The sequence below is a fragment of the Triturus cristatus genome, chromosome 2_1 (genome assembly GCF_964204655.1).
Source record: "Triturus cristatus chromosome 2_1, aTriCri1.1, whole genome shotgun sequence".
NCBI classification, from domain to species: Eukaryota; Metazoa; Chordata; class Amphibia; order Caudata; family Salamandridae; genus Triturus; species Triturus cristatus.
This window is the reverse complement of record NC_140581.1, coordinates 1,089,065,406-1,089,089,981: the sequence shown is the minus strand read 5'-3', so window position 1 is coordinate 1,089,089,981 and position 24,576 is coordinate 1,089,065,406. Positions and strand designations below refer to the sequence as shown.

At 45.4% G+C, this 24,576-nt stretch overlaps 1 protein-coding gene across 12 annotated transcripts in view; it reads left to right on the top strand.

The window, feature by feature from the left end:
• ANKRD17 (ankyrin repeat domain 17) overlaps positions 1–24,576 on the top strand; it is a 1,008,651-nt gene that overhangs the window by 400,874 nt on the left and 583,201 nt on the right. For all 12 annotated transcript variants that reach the window (XM_085636371.1, XM_085636340.1, XM_085636333.1 and 9 more), the window contains one exon: positions 16,629–16,777. In XM_085636371.1, coding sequence (XP_085492497.1) covers positions 16,629–16,777 — 149 coding nt within the window. The remainder of the gene's footprint in view (positions 1–16,628; positions 16,778–24,576) is intronic.

The following is a 24,576-nucleotide window of genomic DNA, read 5'->3' as shown; positions in this document are numbered from 1 at the left end:
TGCATCTTCATTCATAACATTCTCATTAACTCCCTGTTGCTCCACCACTGAATCTTCTTGACCTGTGAAGGTATTATCCGCCGAAAGGGAACCAGATCAAATTAGAGATGATTCACCCAATACCTGCGGTTCTGCCGATGGAAGTTTAGTCTTTAAAGTTATATTTTTAAAAGGAACCGGCACTGTATGTTTACCCTTGCCGGATCCTTTAGAGTAAGAGCCATTGCGTGTGGTGCCGCCTTCCGTAGCGGCATTTCCGCTACTCCGCACCGCGTTCAGCGAACCTCCAGCGCTGATCGGGACCCTGAGATTATTGCCAGAAGTTGGAGCTGCCGCTGCTATGGATCGCGCCCTTACTGCGGCCGCCGCGGCCGTCTTCGGGGGCATACTTCCAGGCCAGTATTTCCCGTGAGCAGACTCACCGGGAGCTAGGGCAGAGTGCCGAGACGCCGCGAAGTACAATGCGGCAGGACACCGGAAGAAACTACACGGTCCGGGTTCCGGCGAAGAACGGAGGATCAGCCTTAGCATGCCACTACTTTTCCCTGGTTTGAGAAACGGTAGGGGGGAATCTCAGTCTTTACGAAGAACACATTAGAGGGGTGGTTCAGTCAAAGGAGAGACGCCAGCTCACACGGCCGGACCTACGGCCGCCATCTTGCCCAGCAATGGCGGTGGTTGCAGCTCATCTGCGCAGATCAGGGGTCTCAGTCTTCCCCTATCTGGACGACTGGCTGTAGAAGGCGGACGCACCCCAGGCAGTCGTCTCCTACCTCCAGACTATGGCCGACCTCCTGCATTCGCTGGGGTTCTCCATCAGCGTGCCAAAGTCGCATCTAATTCGCTCTCAGCTCCTCTTCATCGGAGCGGTGCTGGACATGGCACAATTTGGGGTTTATCCTCCTGAACAGAGAGTCCGGGACATTCGGGCTACGATTTCGATCTTTCAGCCCTGGTCCTGGGTTTCGGTCAAGAAGACCCTGAGACTGCTGGGCCTCATGGCCTCCTGCATCCTGCTGATCAACCATGCCAGATGGCATATGCCAGTTCCAGTGGACATAGCATCACGGAAACCTTTCCGACTACATCCAGATCTCGGAGGGCACTGCACAAGACTTGCAGTGGTGGCTCACGGCCCAGCGTTGGGTCAACGGCAGATCCCTCTCCCTTGCCCAACCGGAGCACACAGTGGTGACTGATGCGTCCCTCCTGGGATGGGGCGGCCACATGGGAGAGGCGGAGATCAGAGGCCTCTGGTCTCCGGCGGAGTCCAAGCTCCATATCAATCTTTTGGAGCTCAGGGTGATCCTACTTGCACTGAAAGCATGCCTTCCCTCTGTCAAGGGGAGGGTAGTGCAGGTGTTCACAGACAACACCACCATGTGGTATTGCAACAAACAAGGCGGGGTGGGGTCGTGGACCCTATGTCACAAGGCTCCGCACCTCTGGAGATGGCTGGAACGTCAAGGCATTTCCTTGATGGTTCAACATCAGGCAGGTTCTTTGAACACCAGGGCGACTAACTCATCCGCCGGTACCTGATGGATCACGAATGGCGTCTTCACTCGGAAGTAGCACAAGGTCTCTTTCAGCAGTGGGGAAAACCTTGGTTAGATCTATTCGCCACCGAAGAGAACACGCAATGTCAGCAGTTCTGCACGTTGGAGTTTCCAAGGCGGCACTCGCTCAGAGACGCTTTTCGTTGTGAGTGGAGTTGCGGTCTGTTGTACGCCTTTCCGCTTATGCCACTTCTACCCAGTGTGCTGAAGAAGATCAGATTCGACCGGGCCCAAGTCATTCTTGTGGCACCGGACTGGGCTCAAAGAGTTGGGTATCCCGAGCTACTCAGTATGAGCATGGAGCCCCCGATCCGACTGCCTCTTCGGGAGGATCTTCTGTCGCAGCAACAGGGGACGGTCCTCCACCCGAACCTGTCCAGCCTCCACCTCCTTGCGTGGAGATTGAGCGGCGACCGTTGATTCCATTTGACTTGCCTCCTGAGGTCTGTAATGTGATTCTGGCAGCCAAGTGTCCCTCAACTAAATCTGTGTACGCCTGTCCGTGGAATAAGGGAATACGTTTGTGGCATGGTGCTCAGCGAAAGCTGTAGATCCCCTTTCTGCCCCTCTTTCTGAGGTCCTATTGTTCCTTCTCTCTTTGGCCCAGCAGGGCTCTGCTCTGGGCACTATCAAGGGCTACCTTTCTGCTCTTTCAGCCTTTCTCAGGCTGCCTGATCAGCCCTCTCTTTTCAAGTCCCCTGTAGTCAAAAGATTTCTCAAAGGCATTACTCACCTTTTCCCTCCTATTCCTTTTCTGATGCCTCAGTGGGACTTGAACCTGGTTCTCACATACTTAATGTGCGCTCCTTTTGAGCCTTTTCATAACTGTCCTTTGCGGTTATTAACTTTGAAAACTGTCTTCCTGGTGGCCATCACCTCTGCTAGGCGTGAGTGAGCTCCAGGCTCTTTCATGTAAACCTCCTTTCCTGGTGATTCATCCGGACAAGGTTGTGCTTCGACCACGTCCCTCCTTTCTGCCGAAAGTAGTCACTGCCTTCCATCTCGGGCAAACTGCCACTCTACCCACTTTATTTCCGACTCCGCACCCTTCAAAAGAGGCTCCACCGTCTGGACCCAAAACGCGCTCTTTCATTCTATCTCATCCGCACACAACAGTTCCAGGTGGATGACCAGCTCTTTGTTGGCTACGTGGTCGCCAAGAAAGGCCGAGCTGTGAACAAGCGGACTATCTCCCAATTGGTTGTTTTGTGCATTAAAGCCTGTTATTCTATGGCTAAAAAGGAACCTCCGGTAGGGCTGCGTGCCCATTCTACCAGGGCCAGAGCAACTACTACAGCAATGGAATGATGTGTCCCCCTGCAAGATATGTCAGGCAGCCACGAGGGCCTCACTGCATACTTTCACTAAGCACTATTGACTTGACCGTCAAGCCTGGAGGGACTGCTTCTTTGGCCGGTCGGTTCTCTGTTACTTTCTGGTTTGATTTCACTTCGCAGACCCTCCACTGGGGTTAGTATTGCTTGGGTATATATTCTAAGGTAAGGAATCTATCACTAACATGTCTCTTTCAGATGCACAAGTTACTTACTTGTGTAACGATATATCTGTAAGAGACATTGGTTAGTGATAGATTCCTTACCGCCTGCTGTAAGAAACTGGCTCTATATATACTGCACCAAAGTGAGGTACAATGTGTATACAGTCCAAGGGTCTTCAGAGGTTTGGCAGAGTTTAAAGTTAGATAGAACCGTTCTCTCTACAGTGGTAGATTGGTCAAGCAGTAAGGCAGCATCAGAGGACAGTGTTAAGCATTTGATGTACACACTCAGTCAGCAAATGAATTCACACACTCAAGAACTGAACTCTAGGCCAATTGTTTTGTATAAAAAATATACTGTTTTATTTCTAGAACCAAGCAAACCTGGTACAGGTAAGCATATAATTACTTTGCAGTAGTAAAGTACTTGTATGAACAAAGTTCAAAATTGCAGGATAACTTGTACTGATTTTGGTTACAGTTTAAGTAAGTAGTTTGCAACACATTACAGGTATAGTACATTCGAATGAATGGGCTTTTTAAGTAAAATGCAGTTAATTACTTTTCAGATTACTTTTACTAACACAGGGCTGGATCCTAGATTCCGCCCTGGGACATTTCCTGAAAACAGTTGAAAAAATGCGTTTTGGTTATTTGGCTGATTTTTAAGGAATATATGTAATTTTGGGAGAAAAAGTGTCAATGTTATTCTATGAGGAAAAAGAGGTTATTGGTTTTCAGGTGGGTAATCTGTCTTTTGAGTTGGGGTTCTGGGGTTAGACTCCGGGGTCTCTCAGGGTCAGTGATGCACTGTTGTTGCACCCCCAATGGCACTAGGGCGGCCGGGTGCAGAGTGTTGAGGCCCAATGTTATCCTATGGAGGATAGGGGGTCTCCGGTTGGTGGCTGCTGGCAAGCAGGCCACGAGGTTGTGGGAGCAAAGCTCCCAGGGTTAAGCTCAGGGCAATTTGGGGACCAAGTTAGCAGAAAAGGGGCACCCTCAGCAGCACTAGGGCGGCCTGGTGCAGGGTGCTGTTTTGAGGTCGGGGGCCCTGTTGATTTCAATGAAGATTCTCCGGGACAAAGAAACACTGCAGGCTAAGAATCTTTCAGGAGTGACCACCACTTTGAGGGGTAAGTAGGGATGAAGATGGTTGGTTAGGCACCGCTTGTTTGGGCACACAAGGCCGTGGGGCGTCAGGTGCAGGGGTGCCTTGGGACGTCAGATTTTCTTACCTGATCTGGTCGCGGTAGGGAGGTCCTCTGGATTGAGGCTGCAGGCGTCTTCTGGAGGCTTGAGGCAGGCCAGGGTTCGCCGTATCTCAGGTCAGGATCGCCGGGGGGACCTCCTCGTGGTGTTTTTCCACTCGGGCCGGGTTCGGCGGGTGCAGAGTGGGCTGGATTTGCGGGTCCCGGGGGGCACCAGAAGCTGCAGTTCAAACCCATCTGGTGTTCACGGGAGAAACAGCTTGGAAAGTGAAGGCAGGCAGGTCCTCCGGGGTTTTTGAGGTTGCGGTCTGCTGGACACGCCGGGGTTTTATAGGAGAAGGTTCGAGGGGAGACAGTCCTGTAGGGCTGGGGCCAAGTCAGTGGGCGTCATCCTCTTGTTAGGTCTGCACGGCTTCTCGTCCTTCTTTTTCTCTTCTTTTTCTTGTGGTTGCTGGATCTGAGGAAGGAAGGTTCAGGGTGCCCCTAAATACTACATTTAGGGGCGTTACAGATGGGTAAAGGGCAGGGACCAATGGGTCCCTTCCCTGGGGTGGGTACATCCCCAATTCTGCCACTCTCCAGTGGGAGGGGGGCAGGAACCTGTCCCTGGTTAGCTGGGTCCCCCCATCCTCAAGATGGCGCGGACTCAAGGTTGTGCTTCACCTCGCCTCCCCCACATTAGGGGTGGAGTTGGCAGAGGTGGGCACACCTCTCTTCCTCACTTGTTTTTCCCGCCGGTTCTCCTGCCCAAAGTCGGGGGTAGAACCAGTGGGGACCAGTTGCTGAAAGCAGCAAATGGTCTGGAGAGGCTCACAAAGACTGAATGCCTTTGAAGCTTCTCCTTCGTGAACCCTGCCCATCCTGCGAGAGGAGGCTTGGCACCTCGTCCCAGAATGTGCATTGTTTCAGGCCCCCGAGAGCAGCAGGACCCAGGGTCCAGAAACATGTCTGGTGGTGGCAGCCTGCGCAGCCACTCAGTCAGGTCTCTGGTAGTTGGTTGTGTTTGAGGGGGCATCTCTAAGATGCCATCTGAGGTGCATTTTACATTAAATCCCACACTGGCATCAGTGTGGGTTTAATGTGCTGAGAAGTTTGATACCAAACTTCCCAGTCTTCAGTGTAGCCATTATGGTGCTTTGGAGTTCGTAGTGACAACCTCTCAGCACCATATACTCTTAATGGCAGCACTGCACTTACCGGGCTGAGGAATGGACCTGGATACTGTAGGGGTACAGGGCTCATGCACCTGTACCCTCACCACTGGCATAGGGCACCCAGCTAAAGGGGTGACTGATGTATGCCAGGGCAGTGGTTTGTGGGCATGGCACACAGGGATGTGTGCCATGTCGATTCTTGGTTTTGTTCTGCACCAAGACACTCAGCCTGCAAAGGCAGTGTGTGAATGTCGGGGTACAGGGCCTCAAAGGGTGGCACAATAAGTGCTGCAGCCCTTAGGGGCCTTCTCTGGTCACCGTGCCCTGGGTGACATGTGGCCAGAGATGCCAATTGGGTTTAGGCTTCAATGCAGTTTTAGGGAAGGAACACAGGTCCTGGGTACCTGATTGACAGGAGCCCAGGGCACACGCAGTCAAAGTACATCAGCAATTCAGCAAAAAGTGGGGGCATACCATGCAAGAAAGAGGGCACTTTCTCACACCCTCCCATCCTCCCCGTTCTGAGAACTGTTCTCTAGGTGTTCAGGTCATCCCTTTCAGGGCTCTAGTTCTATTGCACCAGTAGTCGGTCTCTCGCATGGCTCTGAGTTCCTATCGCGGAAAGTTGTGTACAGAACTGATGTCCGCGCGCATGGGCGTGTGTAAATAGCTCCGATGACGTCATCTCGGCGAATACGACGCCAGCGACGTACGCGGAGCCGCACGACGACGCCTACCGACACCGCGGTACTGCTGACAAACTTTCCGGATCTAGTCTGACGCTTGGGGATATTCTAAGGTAAGGAATCTATCACTAACTAATGTGTCTTCCAGATATAGCGTTACACAAGTTATTAAGTTGTGCGTCAGTTCTTTTTTTTCTGTGCCAGTTAGTGCAGTTCTGGGAAGAGCTACCCCTTAGTCACTTTTTGACTAGGTTTTTTCAACGTTTTGTCAGTCTTTTTTGAGATTTACCTTCTGGTGTGTCAGGGATGTAACCGAAGAAGCCCAGTTTCAAGCCTTGCAGCTCGCCATACACCTTGTATGCTTTTGCCGGCTTTAGCGTTACCACAACCCAAAAGCCTGTCATGACCACCAAGCCATTCACTCAAAAGCCTTGAGGCAGCGATCCCTGAAGCTTATGGCGGTTCGACGTGCGACAACACTATGTTCACGCTCCTGCGCGAGAAGAATGCCCTGGGAGTGATCACGGAGTTTTAAGTTTTTGAGCCATTACTTTAAGTCCAAGTCCTAGAAGAAGTAGTTGAACCATGCTTTCACGTCATCTCGTCCGTCAGCTTACGAGATGAGGGATCGTCTCCACTCAAGGCCCGGCTCCGCGGTTGAGCCAGTGTCTGGGTTGGCTCTGGGCCGCTCGGTTTCCGGGAATCACAGGAACCTTGTCCAATTGAGAGAATATTATGAGGGTGTGCTCCTCATCTTTAGGCAGCCTGTTCCGTTTCCTTCCGGTGTGCCTTCGGGCGCCGCAGGTTCAGGAGGGGCCCCAACTTGATCCACGCTGGTGGCTCCGGCGCCAGTCGGGCCCAAAGGATCCGCAGATAGATCCAGTTCGGCGCCGGTCGTTCCAACTCGACCTTCCCCAATGCTAACCCCGGTGCCCATCATCCCCATTCTCCTCCCTGACTAAGACACGGATATGGGTACAGTTCTAGGGTTTTGGACAGGGTTGCTGAGGGTATAGGTAAGAGTGCACGTGCTGGGGTGTAGGTGGAAGCACTAAGGTATTGGTATGAATATTGGTGCTCAAGTATTAGGATGTTTTAGGTAGGGGAAGATGTGCTGCAAATAAAGGGACCATTAACACCTATTCTGGATCTCCTCTAATTAATCTCGAATCACTACTTGCGATCCTCAAAGTAGAGACTTTGTCAAATCCTGGACATAAGATTGTTTTTCACAATCCTTTTACCAACTTGTTTCATGATTCAGTTTTATTGTTCCAATGTTTCCTCTGTGTTGTGGTGGTGGTGAGTGATATGGAAGACTGCAGTTTCCTTGGGTTCTTTTTCTGAAAAACAGTGTTCCCTATAGTTGATTTAAATTTCTATAGAGTCCTCTGAGACAACAAACATGGCATGAAATTCCCACCTCAGAGGGAACTTGCTTCATTAAAACCTCATTAGGTCCATGGCCAACATTTAAATTTTGATGTAAGAAGGTCTTTATTTTACCCCACCTGTGACTTTCTTATCTATTGCAACTTATCCCTCTTACTATCACATGCATCTGGTCTGTTGTAATGCACCCTCTAAGAGTGAGTGCAGAAGTACAGATAAAAAAAATGCCTTAAGAACAATCATGATTACATGATTTCAAAGGCTCTTTGCAGTGTGCCTTCGGTAGATTTACAAATTAGGTATTTACTTAGACAATGCAGATTATGCCTGTACTTGCTTTCACACAGCTAACTATCCTTCCCATGGTCCACACATCTCTTCCCAGCTGGTCTGCCAAATCTTTAAGTGACATTAAGGAAACCATCTAATCCTGTGGTTTTCTTCCTGGCATCATGTATTCCAATCTCGCTCTAATGCCCTATCGGACTTTGGTTTTGGGTATAGCTGTCTGAAGTCTGAAATCAATCTAGGTCCATCATTGATTGAAAAATCATAAATTGCATGGCCCCTTGCTAAACCACATGTCTTTACATTTAGCTTTCCAAGTGGTGAAGTTCTTAAGGTACACAAAAGCATTTTCACCTGAACAAGCTGAAGTTCATCCAGTCCATCATCTCTGCTGTTTGCCACAGAGATTGAGCTCTGTTACATCTCCCTGGTCGCTTGTAAGATTTGTGGTGGAAAATAAATCTGGCTTCAGTGACCATGGTGATGGGCAAGTACAAGTGCGTGACTGCCTCTGGCAGTTAATCGGCTTGAAAAAGGCAGGCACAATTACGCTGCATAGTTCCAAGATAGATACCCTACAGTTAAGCTATGCTGGTTTAGGTTAAAACCTATATTAACTAATCCCCAACAAAAGGGAAATAAACCTCTTCAGTCTGAAAAAGTAAAAGCTGAAACACCTGCACAAACGCAAACTAAAATGCCATTCAAAGAAAGAAAACTGAGCGAGTGTAAGTCATGTTTATCCCTTCCTTAAGGGGACCCACATAAAGTAACTTAGTTATACAAGGTAGCAGCAGAAAAGACTGCACTGCTTGAGTTTTGTTGTTAAGGGGCGACACCAAAATAGTTTCTTCCAGTTTTGTGTGCTTGGGTTAATGGTGTAATGTTTAAGTCTGATCAAATTATTTTATACACTGCAGAGAACCCGGAAATGTTAAAATCATAGCTGATATTTTGGCAGTGTTTAATTATTTCACTGAGTGTCAAAATGGCTTGCTCATTCGCATTTTGGCCAATATATACTATTGTGTTTACCCACAGACAGAGAATAGGTAAGAACCTTTGATGTATCAGTCCTCTTTTCTAACAAGTCAGTATTAATAACTGGTAAAGTGCCAACCACGCCAGGCTTTAAACATTCAATGCGTAGTGTAATGACCGGTAGCTGTGAGAAGTGTACTGTCCCTATGCACATGGGACAGAGGTAAAAGCATGACACAAATCTTTCCATATACCAGCAAAATTCGTAGCTGCAATGAGTCCCATTAGTATACTGGATATCTTCAGCTAATCCTGGCTTTTTGCCCAGCTGCACTTGACTACTGGGGTTTTTGAACCCATACTTACAAAGTTTACATCAATATTTCAAGCCCCACATTGCAGTCCAATGTCTGTTAAAAGGCCATGACTGGCATAAAGTGAAATATTTGTCATTGGGACACTTAGTGGCTATGAATGTTCACACAACAGGAAAACCACCTCCATCTAGTCAGGCAGAGAGTGCAGAAAATCAGTAGCAATCATGTTTAAAGCATTAATCTTCAGGTGCCTTGGAATTCAGCCTGCCAAATAATATTGGGGTGTAATTAAAGGTTCCCAAGGTTTCCCCAGGTGCTATGCTGTCCTAATAAGTAAGGTGCAGGCAAATGACCCCTAACTATGTTCAGGAATGTGTATATTAAAAACAAAAGTTTTGTTTATTCAACATGACTGAAAAAGATCACATTACATTATAGTTCACAGGCGGATGTCATATATTACCCCACTCTGCGAAAGAGCTCTAATTAAAGTACAGTTTCTCTAGTTGTGAGGCCTCTATACCCCCTCCCCTCGTTCCTGTCATGGTCATTTTAGTACATTACACTTCAATAAAACCATATGTAAGCAAGAGAGGGAAAAGAGAAAAAATCAATCCCCCCCCCTCCCTTAAACCCTCCCTCTCCTGGTGGGGGTTGAACACTTATCTACTCATTAAAGGGTAGTTGGAGAAGCTTTGGGTATTAGAACTGAGTTTATTTCGATCGTACTGTCCCTCAGAGGCTTCTGATGTATCTGGGCAAATATAGTCAGGAGATAAGACCCCACCTAAAGCTGAAAGAGGTGTAGTTCTCTTATGGAAGGTGGACATACCGCCAAAGGGAGACCGCTCGAGAGAAAGGAAACCAACGGGCCCTAAAAATGTTTGTGATCATCTCTGAAGATGTCTGCTAATCTCTCCATCGTCAAGATTCTCCAGAGACGGGCATACCAAAGTGACAGAGCTGGCGCGCCTCTCTTTTTCCAGGCCGCTGCTATTGTCGTTTTAGCGGCCCCTAGGCAGGCTCACATAATGGCTGTCTGCTTTCGTCTGGTGTTCTATTGCTGGGTCTCTAGTGCCCAGAAGCACTTCTGCAATAGAGGTCAGTATGGGGTAGCCCAACATGTCTTTGATTGAGTGAGAATCTCCTCCCAGAAGGGTCGGATAGTAGGACAGTCTCACCATATGTGGGGGAAGTCCCCCAGGAGACCACAACCGCACCAGCAGAGATCAGAGGAGTTAGGGAAAATCTTCTTGAGTTTGGTGGGATATAGGTACCAATCAAGGAGGGTCTTGTATTGGGCCTCCCCTAGGGTTACAGAGTGATTGTTCTAGGTAACATCTGACCACAAATGCTTCCACTCTTCCTCTGAGATATCCCTCCCAATTGTATGCTCCCAGAAGGATTGATATTGCGCTCCTGAGAGCAATAGCGTGTATAGAAAGGAGATCGCCCCCTTCATGACACCTGCCTTCTGTACCCACCAGCTGGCGAAAAGTCGGGATTAAAGTGCATTGGGGTGTAAGGAGATGGAAAGGAAGTCCGCCTCCCCTCTTTTGTGACCTCATCCCAGACCTTGAGTGTAGTGCATTTTGGGGTGCTAATGTGTGCATTGGCGGGTCTCTCGCTCTTCGTTCTCCGCGTTCTGTCCCAAATCGATCTTCCCATTATTGCCTGTCCATGTGGAGCCAATATTTGTCAGTTTCTCTTATAGACCATTCCACCAGCACTCTCAACTGGGCCGCTTTGTAGTACACTGAGAAGTCCGGTAGTGCCACCCCCCTTCCTGTGAGAGTGTAATGAGATGAGTGCAGTACACAGACTTTCTCTGCTTAAGACAGTACAACAGAAGTTCAATGAAAAATAGCCAATAGGAAGACACTACGTAACCTGCGTTACTTCTCCTTTGGCATAAACATTTTATTTAATCTCTGCAAATAAAACATGTTTTTTAAACACTGGAAAAAGTTTTTTTCTGTTTTGGTGGTAAGGCAGCTGAATATATGCTGGTAAGCACTGATTTCCAAATGTTTGGGAAACACTGAAAAACACTGACAACAACAAAAAAAATAAACACTGAAAACAGCAAAGCCTACTTATAAATCCTTTGTTATTGTTGTGAAAAGTAGGCTATATGTAGTTGACAGTTTGTTAGCATCTATTTAGATTTGTCAGAAATGTTATACATCTGGATGAAGCACAGAAAAAAGGTGCTTTTGATCTTCTATCTTGTAGAGGCTGATTATTGTAACGCAGTATCAGGCTATATGTGTTCTGATTCAGACTTCCCAACGAGTAAGAATAAAGTTGCCATGTTGATAATAGAAATAGTAGGCACAGTTTCTGAAAATGAGAGCACATACAATTGGTGGTTGCATCACTCCTCTTGCAGTTGGACTCAGAAATGAATGAAAGGTTTGATGGTTGATGCAATGGACGTTTCTCTATCAAGGGCTGTAATATATACAATGTCTAAAATAAATACAAAAGAGACAAAAAAATTAAAATACAAAACAGATTTGTTTTATTGCTCTATAAGTCAATCTTTGAAGTAGCTTGTTCAAGAGTAGGCGAGGATCATGGGCCAGAAATAAGAGGATCATCCTGGTTTCTATTAAAATCTCAAGCCTTAATTGTTCAACAGGGCCTTCTAGTGCTTAGAGACACCCTGGTTCGGTACTTGTCTTTTCCATCTGACTGTGTGGCACTAGTTAGCTCTGCACCCTGAAGTAACTTCATGGTGGACATAGGCTGAGGAGTGTAGGGTCTATTGCTTTTATTGTGAGGGAAGTTCAGCCCATGCACACATTGTTTGGACAGCTATCATCTCATTGACTCTGACCTTTTCCTTTACCACACCTCCTGATGATCAATTTTTTGTCAGTGCATACAGCTGCCTCCTTTGATTGTCCTCGCATGTTGTCAATTGCAGTCTTAGATTGGACTAAAACCCTAGTTATAAACCTTTGCCATTCTTTAATTATATTAAGCAAATTGTTGATCTGATCTAAGATTGCCAGTAAAAGAATATTCTTGGAAGTTAGTTTCATGAGTTTGATGTCACGGCATATTTCAAAGGCAACACAAAGAGATGATGAAACTTTTCAGTCAGTCACCCCCAGTCAGAGATCTGGGTTCAAGCCATCATCGTTCTTTAGCTCACTTCGTCACTCCAGTTCAGACCCAGCCATATGCAAATCAGTCTTGACCCTGGTCTTTATGGGAACAGTGTAAGAAAGTGCCATCTTTCTTGCATGGTATGCCCCCACTTTTTGCTGAATTGCTGAATGTACTTTGACTGAGTGTGCCCTGGACTCCTGCCAATCAGGTGCCCAGGGCCTATGTTCCTTCCCTAAACAAAAATCTGAAAACCAAATTGGCAAACCCTGGACACATGTCAGCCCCTGGTAAGTGGTACCCAGGGCCTTGTGACCAGGGAAGGCCTCTAAGGGCTGCAGCACTCATTGTGCCACCCTTAGACGCCCTGTACCCTAACACACACACACTGCCCTGGCAAGCTGAGTGTCTGGGTACAAGACAAAACAGAAAGACAACATGGCACACATCCCTGTGTGCCATGCCCACAACCTACACTGCCCTGGCATACATCAGCCACCCCTCTAGCTGGGTGCCCTATGCCAGTGGTGTGGGCACAGAGGCAGGAGCCCTGTGCCCCTACAGTACCCAGGTCCATACCTGGGCCCTGTAAGGGCAGTGCTGCCATTTAAGAGTACATGGTGCTGGGAGCTTGTCGAACACAAACTCCACAGCACCATAATGGCAGCACTGAAGATGAGAAGTTTGGTATCAAACTGCTCAGCACATTAAATCCACACTGATGCCAGTGTGGGATTTAATGTACCAAGCACCACAGAGGGCATCTTAGCGAGGCCCCCTGAAACCTAACCTACAATCCACGTTTGTTCTGAGGATGCCTAGGCTGCCACAAAGCAGACATGTTGCTGGACCCCTCGGTAGGAGAGCCCCTGCTCTCCTGGGTCTGCAACAATGCACATCCTGGGCGAGGTGCTAAATCTCCTCCCCCAGGATGGGCAGGGGGAAGCTTCCAAGGCATGCTGCCTCTGTGAGCTTCCCCAGGCCACTGCAACCCCCCACTCTTTCGGGAAGCTTGGCCGGAAACCCCAAATAAGCACAGGGGATGTGCCAGCCTGCCAACCTCACCCCTCAGGTGGGGGAGGCGAGGTGAAGCACATCCCTGGGCTCTCGCCATCTTACCGGCCTATCGACCCTCGAACCTGCTCCTGCTGCAACCCGGCATCACTTGTGGCCAGCAACCTCACAAACCCCGGAGGACCTGGCTACCTTTTGACTCTAAGCCCCCTGGGACTCCCATGAGTAGAGGCTCTACTCAAAACCTACTTCTAATCCCTGGCAGCAGCCCGGAACCACGAACCCAGCACACTCTGTACTAGCCAAGCCTGGCCTGTGCCGGAGTGAACAAAGACCACAAGGACGACCCCACGGCGACTGTGACCCCGAGTCTGGCACCCAAGGACCTCCCTCGACACTCCTGAAGAAGCCTGCAGCCTCAGAATCAGGTGCCCCCCCAACCCGCAATCAACAGAGGGTAAGATTTCCCGACACCAAAAGGCACCCCGCGGCCCCCTGTGCCCAATCCCGGGATACTTACCTAACCTCCAACTACCCAACTTACCTCTCGAAGTGGTGGTGGCACCTGAAGAATCTTCGGCCCCTAGCTTGCAGTCTTTTTCTAAACCGGAGATTTCCCATTGAAATCAATTGAGCGCCCGAAGGCTCAAAAGCACCCTGCACCCAGCCACCCGAGTGGCCCTGGCAGTGCAATCTCTACACCTATCTACTTCCTCACTTGCCCTGAGTAAGTGACCAGGAGCCCAGCTCCCACAGCCGCGTGGCCTGCTAGTCTCTCTCTCTGCACCCGGCCGCCCTTTTGCCGCTGAGGGTGAACCAACTGTGTCTATGCCCAGAACCTTAACTCTGCCAGTCGAGTACTTACCTTTATACCGATAACTCAATTTTCTTCATAGGGTAACATTGACTGGCTTTTTCCTGAAATTTCCTCTGAGTGTGGACTTTTCAAATCTTAAAATATTCACAAAAAATCAGTCGTAACGAAAACGAAAATACTCACCTGCTATTAGGTGAGCTCCCAGTGCTGGATCTTGGTGCCCAGCACTGACTCTGAAAAATACTTACAACTGTACTTACCAGTAACCCAATTTTCTCCCATAGGAAACCATTGACTGTTTTTCTGTGAAATTTCTTCTGTCAATTTCTGCAAACTTTAAATATTCTTTAAAAATCGTATAACTTCTGAAAACGTAATTGCTTACCTGTTTTGGATAAAGGTCCCAGTACTGAATCTAGGTACCCAGTACTGGATTACAAAAGTAATGATAACCTACTATACCTGCAACTTGAATTTTCTTCCATAGGGAATCATTGACTGTTTTCTATGAAATATTTTCCAAGTGTCAACTTTTAAAATAGCAAAATATTATCTAAAAATCATCACAGTAATTAAGTCGACTTTTATCCCTTGATTCTAAGTACTGACCCAGAACTGAATCTAGGATCCAGTCCTGGAATTTCAAAAGTAATCCTAAAAGTAATCTGTTGCAAATAACTTGAAACTTCCATTGAACTCAATGCATTATTGTGTTTAAAATTGTGTTGCCTATTGCAACCCCTTGTAACTTTCTACAAAAGTCAATTGCATATTGCAAAAGTATTTATATAAAGCATCTCATTCTGAGAAAGTATATATTTAAATACCTATTGTTGGTTCTAAAATAAAACAAACATATATTTTTTTATATATAAACCATTGGCATAGAGTTCAGTTATTGAGTGTGTGAGACCATTTGCTGGCTGTGTGTACAACAAATGCTTTACACTGTCCTCTGATACTGCCTTACTGCTCGACCAAGCTACCACTTTAGAGAGTAAGGTTATATCTCTTTAGCCTCTGCCAAACCTCTGGGGACTGTGGACTCTGTACACCCTGTACCTATTTGGGAACAGTATATACAGAGCCACTTTCTCACAAACAGTCGAGCCAGAAAGGCATATTTTTTTTAAGCTACGATGGGATTGAATCAATATAGGTTGGTGACAGAATGTAACTGCTAGCAAAGTTTTCCGACTTGTGCAACGTTCAGTTTACCATAACTAAGACATGATAGGATACACAGTCGTACCATCAGCCCAAAATTTAGAGTGCCCACATCTAATACACTATCTTCAGATTTTTTATGTTGACATGCTTAGAAATACTATTGAATCTCTATGCTTGCCATTTTATCATGCTTGACTCTGTGAAGCATTGGTTGAATTATAACCCTGGATGCTAATTATACAAGGATGCTGCTGCCGCCCCATGTGCTTAATAACCTTCATCTGATCTCATGTCACATGACCATGTTCACTAGACTTGTATGGTTTCATCTTTAGTTAGCATTACAGCATTTGCGAGAGGATTGAAGTTCTGATGATACAATTTTTAGCAGATGTCTTGGATTTGATACTTTTAGGCTGAATAGAACCAATTCAAGATTGTGAGTGTTCTGATTTAACCTATGACTTTCTTTTTATTCTGTTAATAAGGTGAAATATTTAGAGGGAGACTAGGTTAGTTGTTTAATAGGATTTCAAAGGAATATGCTACAGCGAATTAACGCGAAACTTGATAGAATAATTGAAACGATTAATTGAGAATGCAGGGCTTGAATTGGTGTAGACCAAGCTGCCGCAGGGCTTGGAGCATAATGAGGAGCTGCATCCTCCTAGCTGTTTTCATAGGTAAACAATTTGCAAGATCCACTTAATATAAAGGCTCGTCTTATTGCTTTTGCTCAGACATGTTTTGCACAGCTCTGTGTTGAACTGAAACTTGTCCTGCTATAGCAATGCATTTTTTTTTACATCTTGGCATACAGAAAAAAGTATAAAATACAATGCACTGCAGTGAGTATAAGCCCACTTAATCTTATAAGTTTGCTCTACATTTAGAACTAAGAAGTCAACTTCGCATGGCCTCCTTGGTTTTGCTCATATTGGTATAGTTTGGAATCGATAGACATTTGCTTGTATAGTAATATTTTGGAGAGCTTATTATGGCGACTAAGTAATGTCCGTGATTATCTTTGCTTTCATTTTTTTCATTTTTATTGCCATTAATAGATGATTGGGCATTTATTGGAATTGAGGTTAAGCAGTTAAGTTCCACACAGTGAATCCGATTTAGTGTCCTACCCCAAATACTTATTTTCCAAATTTGCGAAGTGCTCTGGAAGTGTCCTTTAGCTTTCAACATTCATTCACAAAGGACAAATACAAACTAAGCGTTTTAGGCATGTTATATTTGGCACAGTTTTAATATTAGTTTGGCAATTCCTTTTGGAAAAAAGTAGTACCTATTTTTTTGTGACCATACGGAATCCACAATAATTCAATTAATGTTACTGAACAGTTTTGTTCAGTTAAAATATAATGCAAAGTGCTTTTGCTGTTACTAATTAGAAGTGTGGATATTTCATCCAACAGCAGTCAGTGAAAGAGCCTCTGCAATGTCAAACACTCCTCCACACAGCATTGAAACATCCATCTCCCAACCTCAGACTCCAACGCCAAGCCCAATCATCTCTCCTTCTGCCATGCTGCCGATCTACCCTGCCATTGATATTGATGCACAGGTAAGTGCAATTGTTAAAAGCAATTGTGGCGATCATTCACATCTCCTTTTGAAAGCTACAAACTAATGCAATGGTTAATTTCTTTCAACAAAAATGTGTTTAGTTTGTTGCCTTCAAAATGAGCCTATTACGACAACTGAACTCTCAATGCCGTCTTGATAGCCTTTTGGATAGCCTTTTGTTATGTACAGTACTGGATTGATAATTTTTGTGTTAACTGCACTGATTTTAAAATACATTTCAGGTATAGTTGTGTGATATCCTGCATTTGACTTCATCACATATGGGTAACAGTTTAAAAAAATATATTTTTAACTTTTCAGTTTTGTGCCCCATTCAAATCTATGGAGCGGTTTTAAATTTAAACACACTGCAAGGCTATAGGTTAGGTACTTCACTAGACAAAAATAAGGTATTTCCCTCTTTTAATGTGGATAACTTAAAAACAGGCTGAATAATTGATTATACATTAAGGGCGTTTACAACGTCAGTTGTTTTTAAAAAAATTGTTTCTGAATACTAGTGTTTAGCCAGGCGTTTGTGAAATATTTATGGAGAAGCGATGCACCTCTTTTAATGTTCATTTTACAGAGAGCAGTGCGCTTACCTATTTAAGCTGTTGTAAAGTTTGCTTGAGACATATCACTGAAATTTTCCTCTTATTAATCTGAAATATTGCTCCTCCTGAGGAAGATGACGGAGATAGATCAACACCAAAGAAACTTAGTGTTGACATTTTCTCAAGATCACCTTTTACACAGTGCAAAGGTCCAGATGAATGAATGATTAGTATTATGCATTGATGTATTTGTAACAGAATTTGTATTTCAGTATCTGTAAGGATTTGTGCCAATTTAGTAATACAGAGGGAGAATTCTAAAATTGTATTTAGCCCATTCACTTAAGTAAGCAAGGGGTATCTCTTTTTGCGTATGATTGGTCTTCTACTTATTGACATAAAAATCCAGTTCAGACTGATACTTCAACGCAGAGAGCTTTATATGTTAAAATTATATATATAGTCTAGCCTGCCTAGACCAGTCTGGTTTTATTCCCGGTCGCGAGACCTCTCACAACCTCCGAACCATTTTCTCAGTTCACCGTCAAACCCAGCACTTCCGGCAGTGGCCGCCCTGCTTGATGCCACCAAGGCCTTTGATACCTTAGAGTGCCCCTTCCTGTTTTACCTCCTTCCCCGCTTGGGCTTCAGCCCGGTTTTTATACGCAAAGTGCTACTCCTTTACACTCTTCCTACTGCCCTTCTTCGTATCAACGGCCAAATCTCTGAGCCCACCCCCATCGGTTGCGGTACTCTGCAGGGTTGTCCGCTATCCCCCATGCTATTCGCCGTTGCAATGGAACCCCTTGAAGCTCGTCTTTGATGACATCATAGACAGAGTGGCATTGGTTTTGCGGCTCGCGCTCTATTAGTTTCTATGTACACGGTCGATATTACTCTTTATGTCCGCAATCCCCAGGAGAACCTCAGCCCACTGGTTTGTGAGGTGATACACTTTGGTGGCTATTCCGGAATTCAGGTCAACTGGAACAAGTCTGTATTATCTCCCCTCACAGACGCCACAACACCCTTTGTTCCGGACTGTCCCTTTGTGTGGGCATCGGAGCCCACTAGATATTTGAGCATTTGTTTGAGCAGGGATGTGGAGGAACTTTGGAAAGTTAACTTTGGCCGTGCAGTGGACTGGTGTGAGTCCAAGATTCCCCTTTGGAACCAGCTGCCTCTGTCTCTAGCCGGGCGCATAGCCATCGCCAAAATGGTGGTACTTCCGAAGTTTTTATATCTTTGTCAATATCCCCATCCCTCTCACTGCTCACTTCTAACGCAAGGTTCTCTGCTCATCACCCTAATTTGGGCCGGTCGGCAACCCAGGATCGCATATAGCATCTTACTCTCCCGATGTCGCGTGGCGGTCTCGGCGCCCCGGATTTCAAGCTCTATGCTCTCAGCGCTCAGGCCAGTTTTCTTCACTTCTGGCTTCACCCTACCCTGTTCCAGCCTCACGTCGCGGTGGAGGCTGACCTCGCAGCTCCCGACTGCCTTATTCGCCCCGCCGAAACTCCTACGCACTGAAATTGTCATGGTTGAGACCTTGCGCTGGGCCTGGGACGGGGTACGCAAATTTTCAGGCTCCGATATGCTTTCTGCGAACATGATGCCAATCGCTCACCACCCAGCCTTTCCCCCTCTTCAGTCTTCTGAGATGGTTAAACACGCCATTCGCCTGGGGCTCTCCACAGTATCAGACCTTTACCCTGGGAACACATTCTTCTCACTTGCCGCCGACTCTGGCTCCATTGACACCTTGCTTTGCTATCAACTCAGGGATGCCTGTAGGAAGCTTCACCCCTCGTTCCCTCAGCCTCCCCCCTCGATGGCCACTCTCGATCTTCTCTATGCATCCCCCTCTCCTAAGATATTTGTAACTAAAATCTAAGCTTACACGCTGGCAGCGTCTTCCACCTCCACTGACTGGGCGCGCGTTGCATGGGGTGAAGACCTAGGAGTCGAAATTTCTCAAGCCGACTGGCTGTGTTGCTGTAATCTGATCAAACGTCTCTCCCCAAATTATCGTCTACTCCTTATTCACTTCAAGTACATACATAGGCTGTATCGGACTCCAGCCCAATTGCACAGGTTAGGACTTATCGCAAGTGACAGATGCCTGTGCTGCTCTGCGCCCGCGGCTGGCTTCTCCCACCTCGCCTGGCTGTGCCCCCGGGTCTCCGCATATTGACGCGAGGTCTGCGCTATTATTTCTGAAATCACTTTGTCACTAGTCCAACCTGACCCTCCGCTCTGCCTCTTAGGCTTTATTAAATTTTGCCCGGACGCCTCCCGCCGTTTGACTGCCATGCTGCTGGTCCTCGCGCGGCGCAGGGTCTCCATGTGTTTGGGTCCTAGGCCTGCGCCTAAGGTTGCCCTCTGGCTCGAGGACGCTTCCCGCTGCCTGACCCTCCTGTCTGAGTTCTGGGACCTTCTACCAGCCTGATCTCGCCCTCTTGACAAATGGGTTCTATTTGTGACCTACCTTTCAAGCCGTGATTCTCAGCGCCCTGCGACCTCTCCCGCGCTCCCTGCCCGCGGCGGCCGCCGGTGAAGGTCAATGAGCAACTTCCCTTCTACTCTCGCTCCCCTCTGCTCCTTTTGCCTCTCTTGTCTACTTCTGGTGCCTCTTTCTGTTGTACTTTTCACCCTCTCAGCAGTTATGACATTTCTCCCTGACATTATCCCCAAGTGTCACAACCTAGAGGTAGTCTGCTATGCTGTACTGTATCACAGTGCTTAATCTCTTGCAACTGTGGAATCTTTTAACTGTGCTGTGCAATTTTTTTCAATAAAGGTTTTTGAAAAATCAAAAAATATATATATTTATAGTCTAGCCTCCATAAGCTTATTCTGGCATGTTGACAGAAGACCATCCAATGGATTTTAGTTTGTTAGATGATACCAGAGCATGTGCTCTAATAGTTTTATGACATACATGCCCAAGACCAGGTTACAATGCCACTTCTAGCTTCTACACTACTTTTCCTTTATAGCTCTTCTCTTTTCCATCCATTAGTCCCCAACAAGTGGAGAGGGCATTTCTTGCACTGTTTCCTGACTGTCAGTGTCTGACGGATACTTCTAACTTCAGTGCTCTTGCATGCTGCTAGCTGATGCCATGCAGCTTTTCCCCCTCACTCCCAAGAAATCTTGAGGACTGAGTAGGCAGCGTATCCTTCCTGCTGGTCCTGGCTATCAAGGCAGTAGTGCTTTGTGAATGTATGCACCAGTGCCCACATCACATTCCTGCACATTTCAAGGGAAGGCACTCCTTTTGCTAATTCAGTGATAGCAACTTTAACCCTGGTAGAATGGACCCGATCTTCCCAGAGCTGCTTCTTAGCTACGATGTATCAGATGTTAATGCAGAGGGCTTCCCACCATGACAAGGTCATATTCTGCCTTAAGCTAAAACAGCCACCCACCCCGGTCTTACCAGATACATAGCTGCAGGAAGATCTGCAGCTTTAACAAGATCCATCCTCTTCCAGCTCTATATCCTTTCCCACTTACCATCTGTAACTCCTTATCCATTGCCTCATCCTCAGATGCCTGACCCTCTGACATCCAGTTATTCTCCGGAATCCACCCACCGAAGACTCATACCTTAATAGATATGCCACTATGATTGAGGTAATTTTTAGGTTTAGAGCTTTAAATCTGACACGGCTCCATTGAGCTCTTTCAACTGTCTTTTCCCTTTCTCTCTTTTTCACCCTTAACTTGTGAAGCTTACTCGGAAAATGGTGACTTTCATTGTCATCCTGATGTACAGAGACATAAAATAAATTCTACCTTGACGTTTTACTGTATTGGGCACTAACTGAAGAATCTTTGGAGAGCCTTGCGGGTTTTGACACAAATAGAGCTGCACCAATTGTTGTACCATTTATACCTCCTGAAGTAAAAAAGCTTTCCAGAGAGTGTCTAAAACCCAGTCTACTGCATGTTATCTGGCATTGAGCTCTTGACTGTCACACACTTTCAGCTAGATGTTCACTGTAAATATTTAAAGAGTAAGAACAGCCTTGTGTCGACATAAGGCTCTTTACATACATCCTGGTGTATGGTTAAGAGTAGGCTAGATTTTGTTTCGCCCTTCAACCAAGACAAAAGCGATCACAGGTATTTTTCCGAGATCTTGCATAAATAGCCTACCTTTGTTACTTAAAATTTCCTTTGTCCTATAAGGTACTTCTCTAAATATTGAAGGTTTACCATAGAAATCTTGTTCAGTAGCCAAAACAGACAATTGCAGGTATTTTAACCTCCCATATAAGGATCTCAAACCACCAATGCACAATTCCAATTTAAGATAGCTGATTCTACAGATTCAGAAGCTCATTTGGTTACGAGCAATAGGTCTAATCATCTAACCAGAGACTGGGGTTTGAATCTAGTTGAATTTTCTCATAGACTGATTGTCACAAGGCCTTCACGCCAGCCTGGATCGTTTTTACTTAATATCTTTTTCGGCGAATAAACATTTCAGGTTGGCTCCCAAACTTTGACCTTGGACTGTGTTCAGCAGAGAAACCCTGCAATTGACCATATCACTTTAGACTTTTCGTGGGTTCATGGGGACTTCTGTGTCTACTAGCCAGTGTTCTTACAAGATGATTTTTTTTTTTAAACCAGTGTTCTTGGGACACCAATACTATCACTATTGTGAAATGGCCAATTTAATTAATTTGGGCATTTCACTAGTGGGGCTCAAACTCGAGCCATCAAGGCTCACTCTCAATGGTGCATAGGTGTTAAAGACCGCATGACACAATAAATAACCACTTAACTGAATGTACAGTCATCGCTTTGACATTTATGAAGACTTGGACTTTATTTACATGTAGTTGAAATAGAGTGGTAAAACATTGCATGAAAGAGTCTTAGCAGCTTTGGTTGAGATTCATCCCATGTACATATAGTGATGTTTGTCTCATTTTTAGTTATTTGAATCATCCAGCTGTAAAAGGAAGACCTGGGGTGCCACTGGATGTTAATTATTTTAAATGTATACAAATTACTATGAAAGGTGCCTTCATTATGGAATGTACAATTTTCAGAAACCAGTGGTGGCGTTTCAGTATGGCTAACGTTTCTTTAAAGGCTTTCATTTCACAGTAAGCCATTTCTTTATTCAGTTCTTCTGATCAGTTGTTTAGGGCCTCATGACATTATGCCCATGAACCGACTGTTGAAGACAAGTAGCTTATAAATGCCCTAGAACCTTTTGTAGTAAAACTGTTAGTGCTGCTTGAACCGCTTTCAGATTTACATTATTTTGCATTATTCCGCCATCTGGTGGTTGGGTCTGGAATTGTATCTTGTTTTTCAAAGTTTTTACTTTCGGCACCTCATAGGTGGAGTCATAATGACTTGCTGCCACATCTACTACCTTACGGCCACAGTGCCCCAATATGATAGCCATTTTAGTTTCTTTTTTTTTTCCTCCTGGTTTGTTTGAAAGTGCAAGAAAGCACTCCAACATTTTCACAGAAAACTGACCGGAAGAAAACATTTCCTCCAAAAAATGCACAGCATTAAAGATGGATATCGACATTTAAGGGCAACAAATCAGGAGTTATTTAGTGTGGCCTTTGACGCGATTGGAGAAAGACTGGAGGCATGTCTCTTTTGGGTCTCCTAGGCCCCATTTTGGGAATAATCATAGAATATATTCCCTTCATATGTTGTCCTAATTGTCATAGAAAATTAACTTGAAACCATGAGCTTCTTGTGTGTATTCTCTCTTTACAAAGAGTTCACGACTAGCCAGGTGTTTAGCTTGTGCATGCTTTAAGCCATTAACACAGTTAGAAAAAAACTAAAGTCAGCACGTTGGGCAAAAATGGGCTATTTAAAGACCCAGGTTTCAAAGTATAAAACATTGACCATTGGTGCCCAAAATGCTGTTTTAAGAAGGTGAGGAATTACAAATGATAGATGAGTCCCATGGGAGAACAACGTTTTGATTCTGGAGAGGAGATCATCACAAAAAATGTGGAAGTCATTGACCAGCTTTCAAAACTCTGAAAGACCCTATGACCTTAATGCCTGAATGTGATCATCCATCGGAAGCAAAGAAAAAGGCATCCGATGTTACAAAAAAACTCTTGACCTCAAAACAATCCCCAGCTACAAAGTGATAAAATTCAAAACTCTTTGGCCCAGAACAAATTTGCCCTGGAAGGGAGAACCTGAAAGATATTGAACAGAACTCAAAGCACGATCAGTTTGGAAAGCTGTCTTCGGAGCATAAGACTAGAAAAAAAAATCCTCGCTAGTTTAACCAGACTAAAGGCTATCAAACTGACAGTGGGGGTCGAAGGATTTCAAAATGGTAGATCCATTGAGATGAATGGATATTGAAAATAATATAATCTATGTAAAGATAGCTTCTTCAACAATGAAAACGTAATTTGATGGGGATTAGCAAAATAAAAAAGACCATAAGTCCTTAGGATTTAAAAGGCTTACAGAGCATAAGGGACCGCAGCAAGCAACGAGCGAAATTGCAACCTCATTTCACAAACCTAGCAGAGGAACTGAGAGGAGGAAGACATTTTGAAGGAACAGGAAAAAGAATTGCAAGTAAATGTACACCAGAATGATTCACACTTCTAAGAGGATGATGATGTATCTGGCAAGATGTGGAGACAGTCACCGCAGAAAGAGATGGAATTTTATTACTACAGCAGAGTAAGGAAGTGTTTTTGAAACCAACTCCCAAAGCAGTAACCCCTCAAATAGAGAAAAAATATAAACCATCCCCACGGGACAACATGTACATTAAATCTCATATACAGGCTGGCTCATTAACATTCAGTATACCCTTCTATCTTGTTTAATGAACAAATAATAATTTTTGGGTGGATTCATGAATTTGCAGAGGTAATATTGACTATTTGTTCGTTGTGTATTCTGCTAAAAAGTGGAATCTTTAAAACTAAGTACAGCAAGAAAAAGATCAAATGTCTCTTCATCTTGCCCATCAGCAGTGGAGGCAAATAAATGAGCTACTCTGACATCTTACTGAAGAATATAAAAAGATAACTATAGCAGACATAGAGGAAGGTAAAATTACAGTGAACATCTGTCTAACGTCTTCTGAAGACTTAGTAGAGACTTGCTAGACAGATATCTATTAGGACTGTTCTGCACAGGCATTCATGGCCTAGAATCTCAAGTTTCTAATTAGAGGTTCAGTCAAATGTAATTGATATGCTTTTAT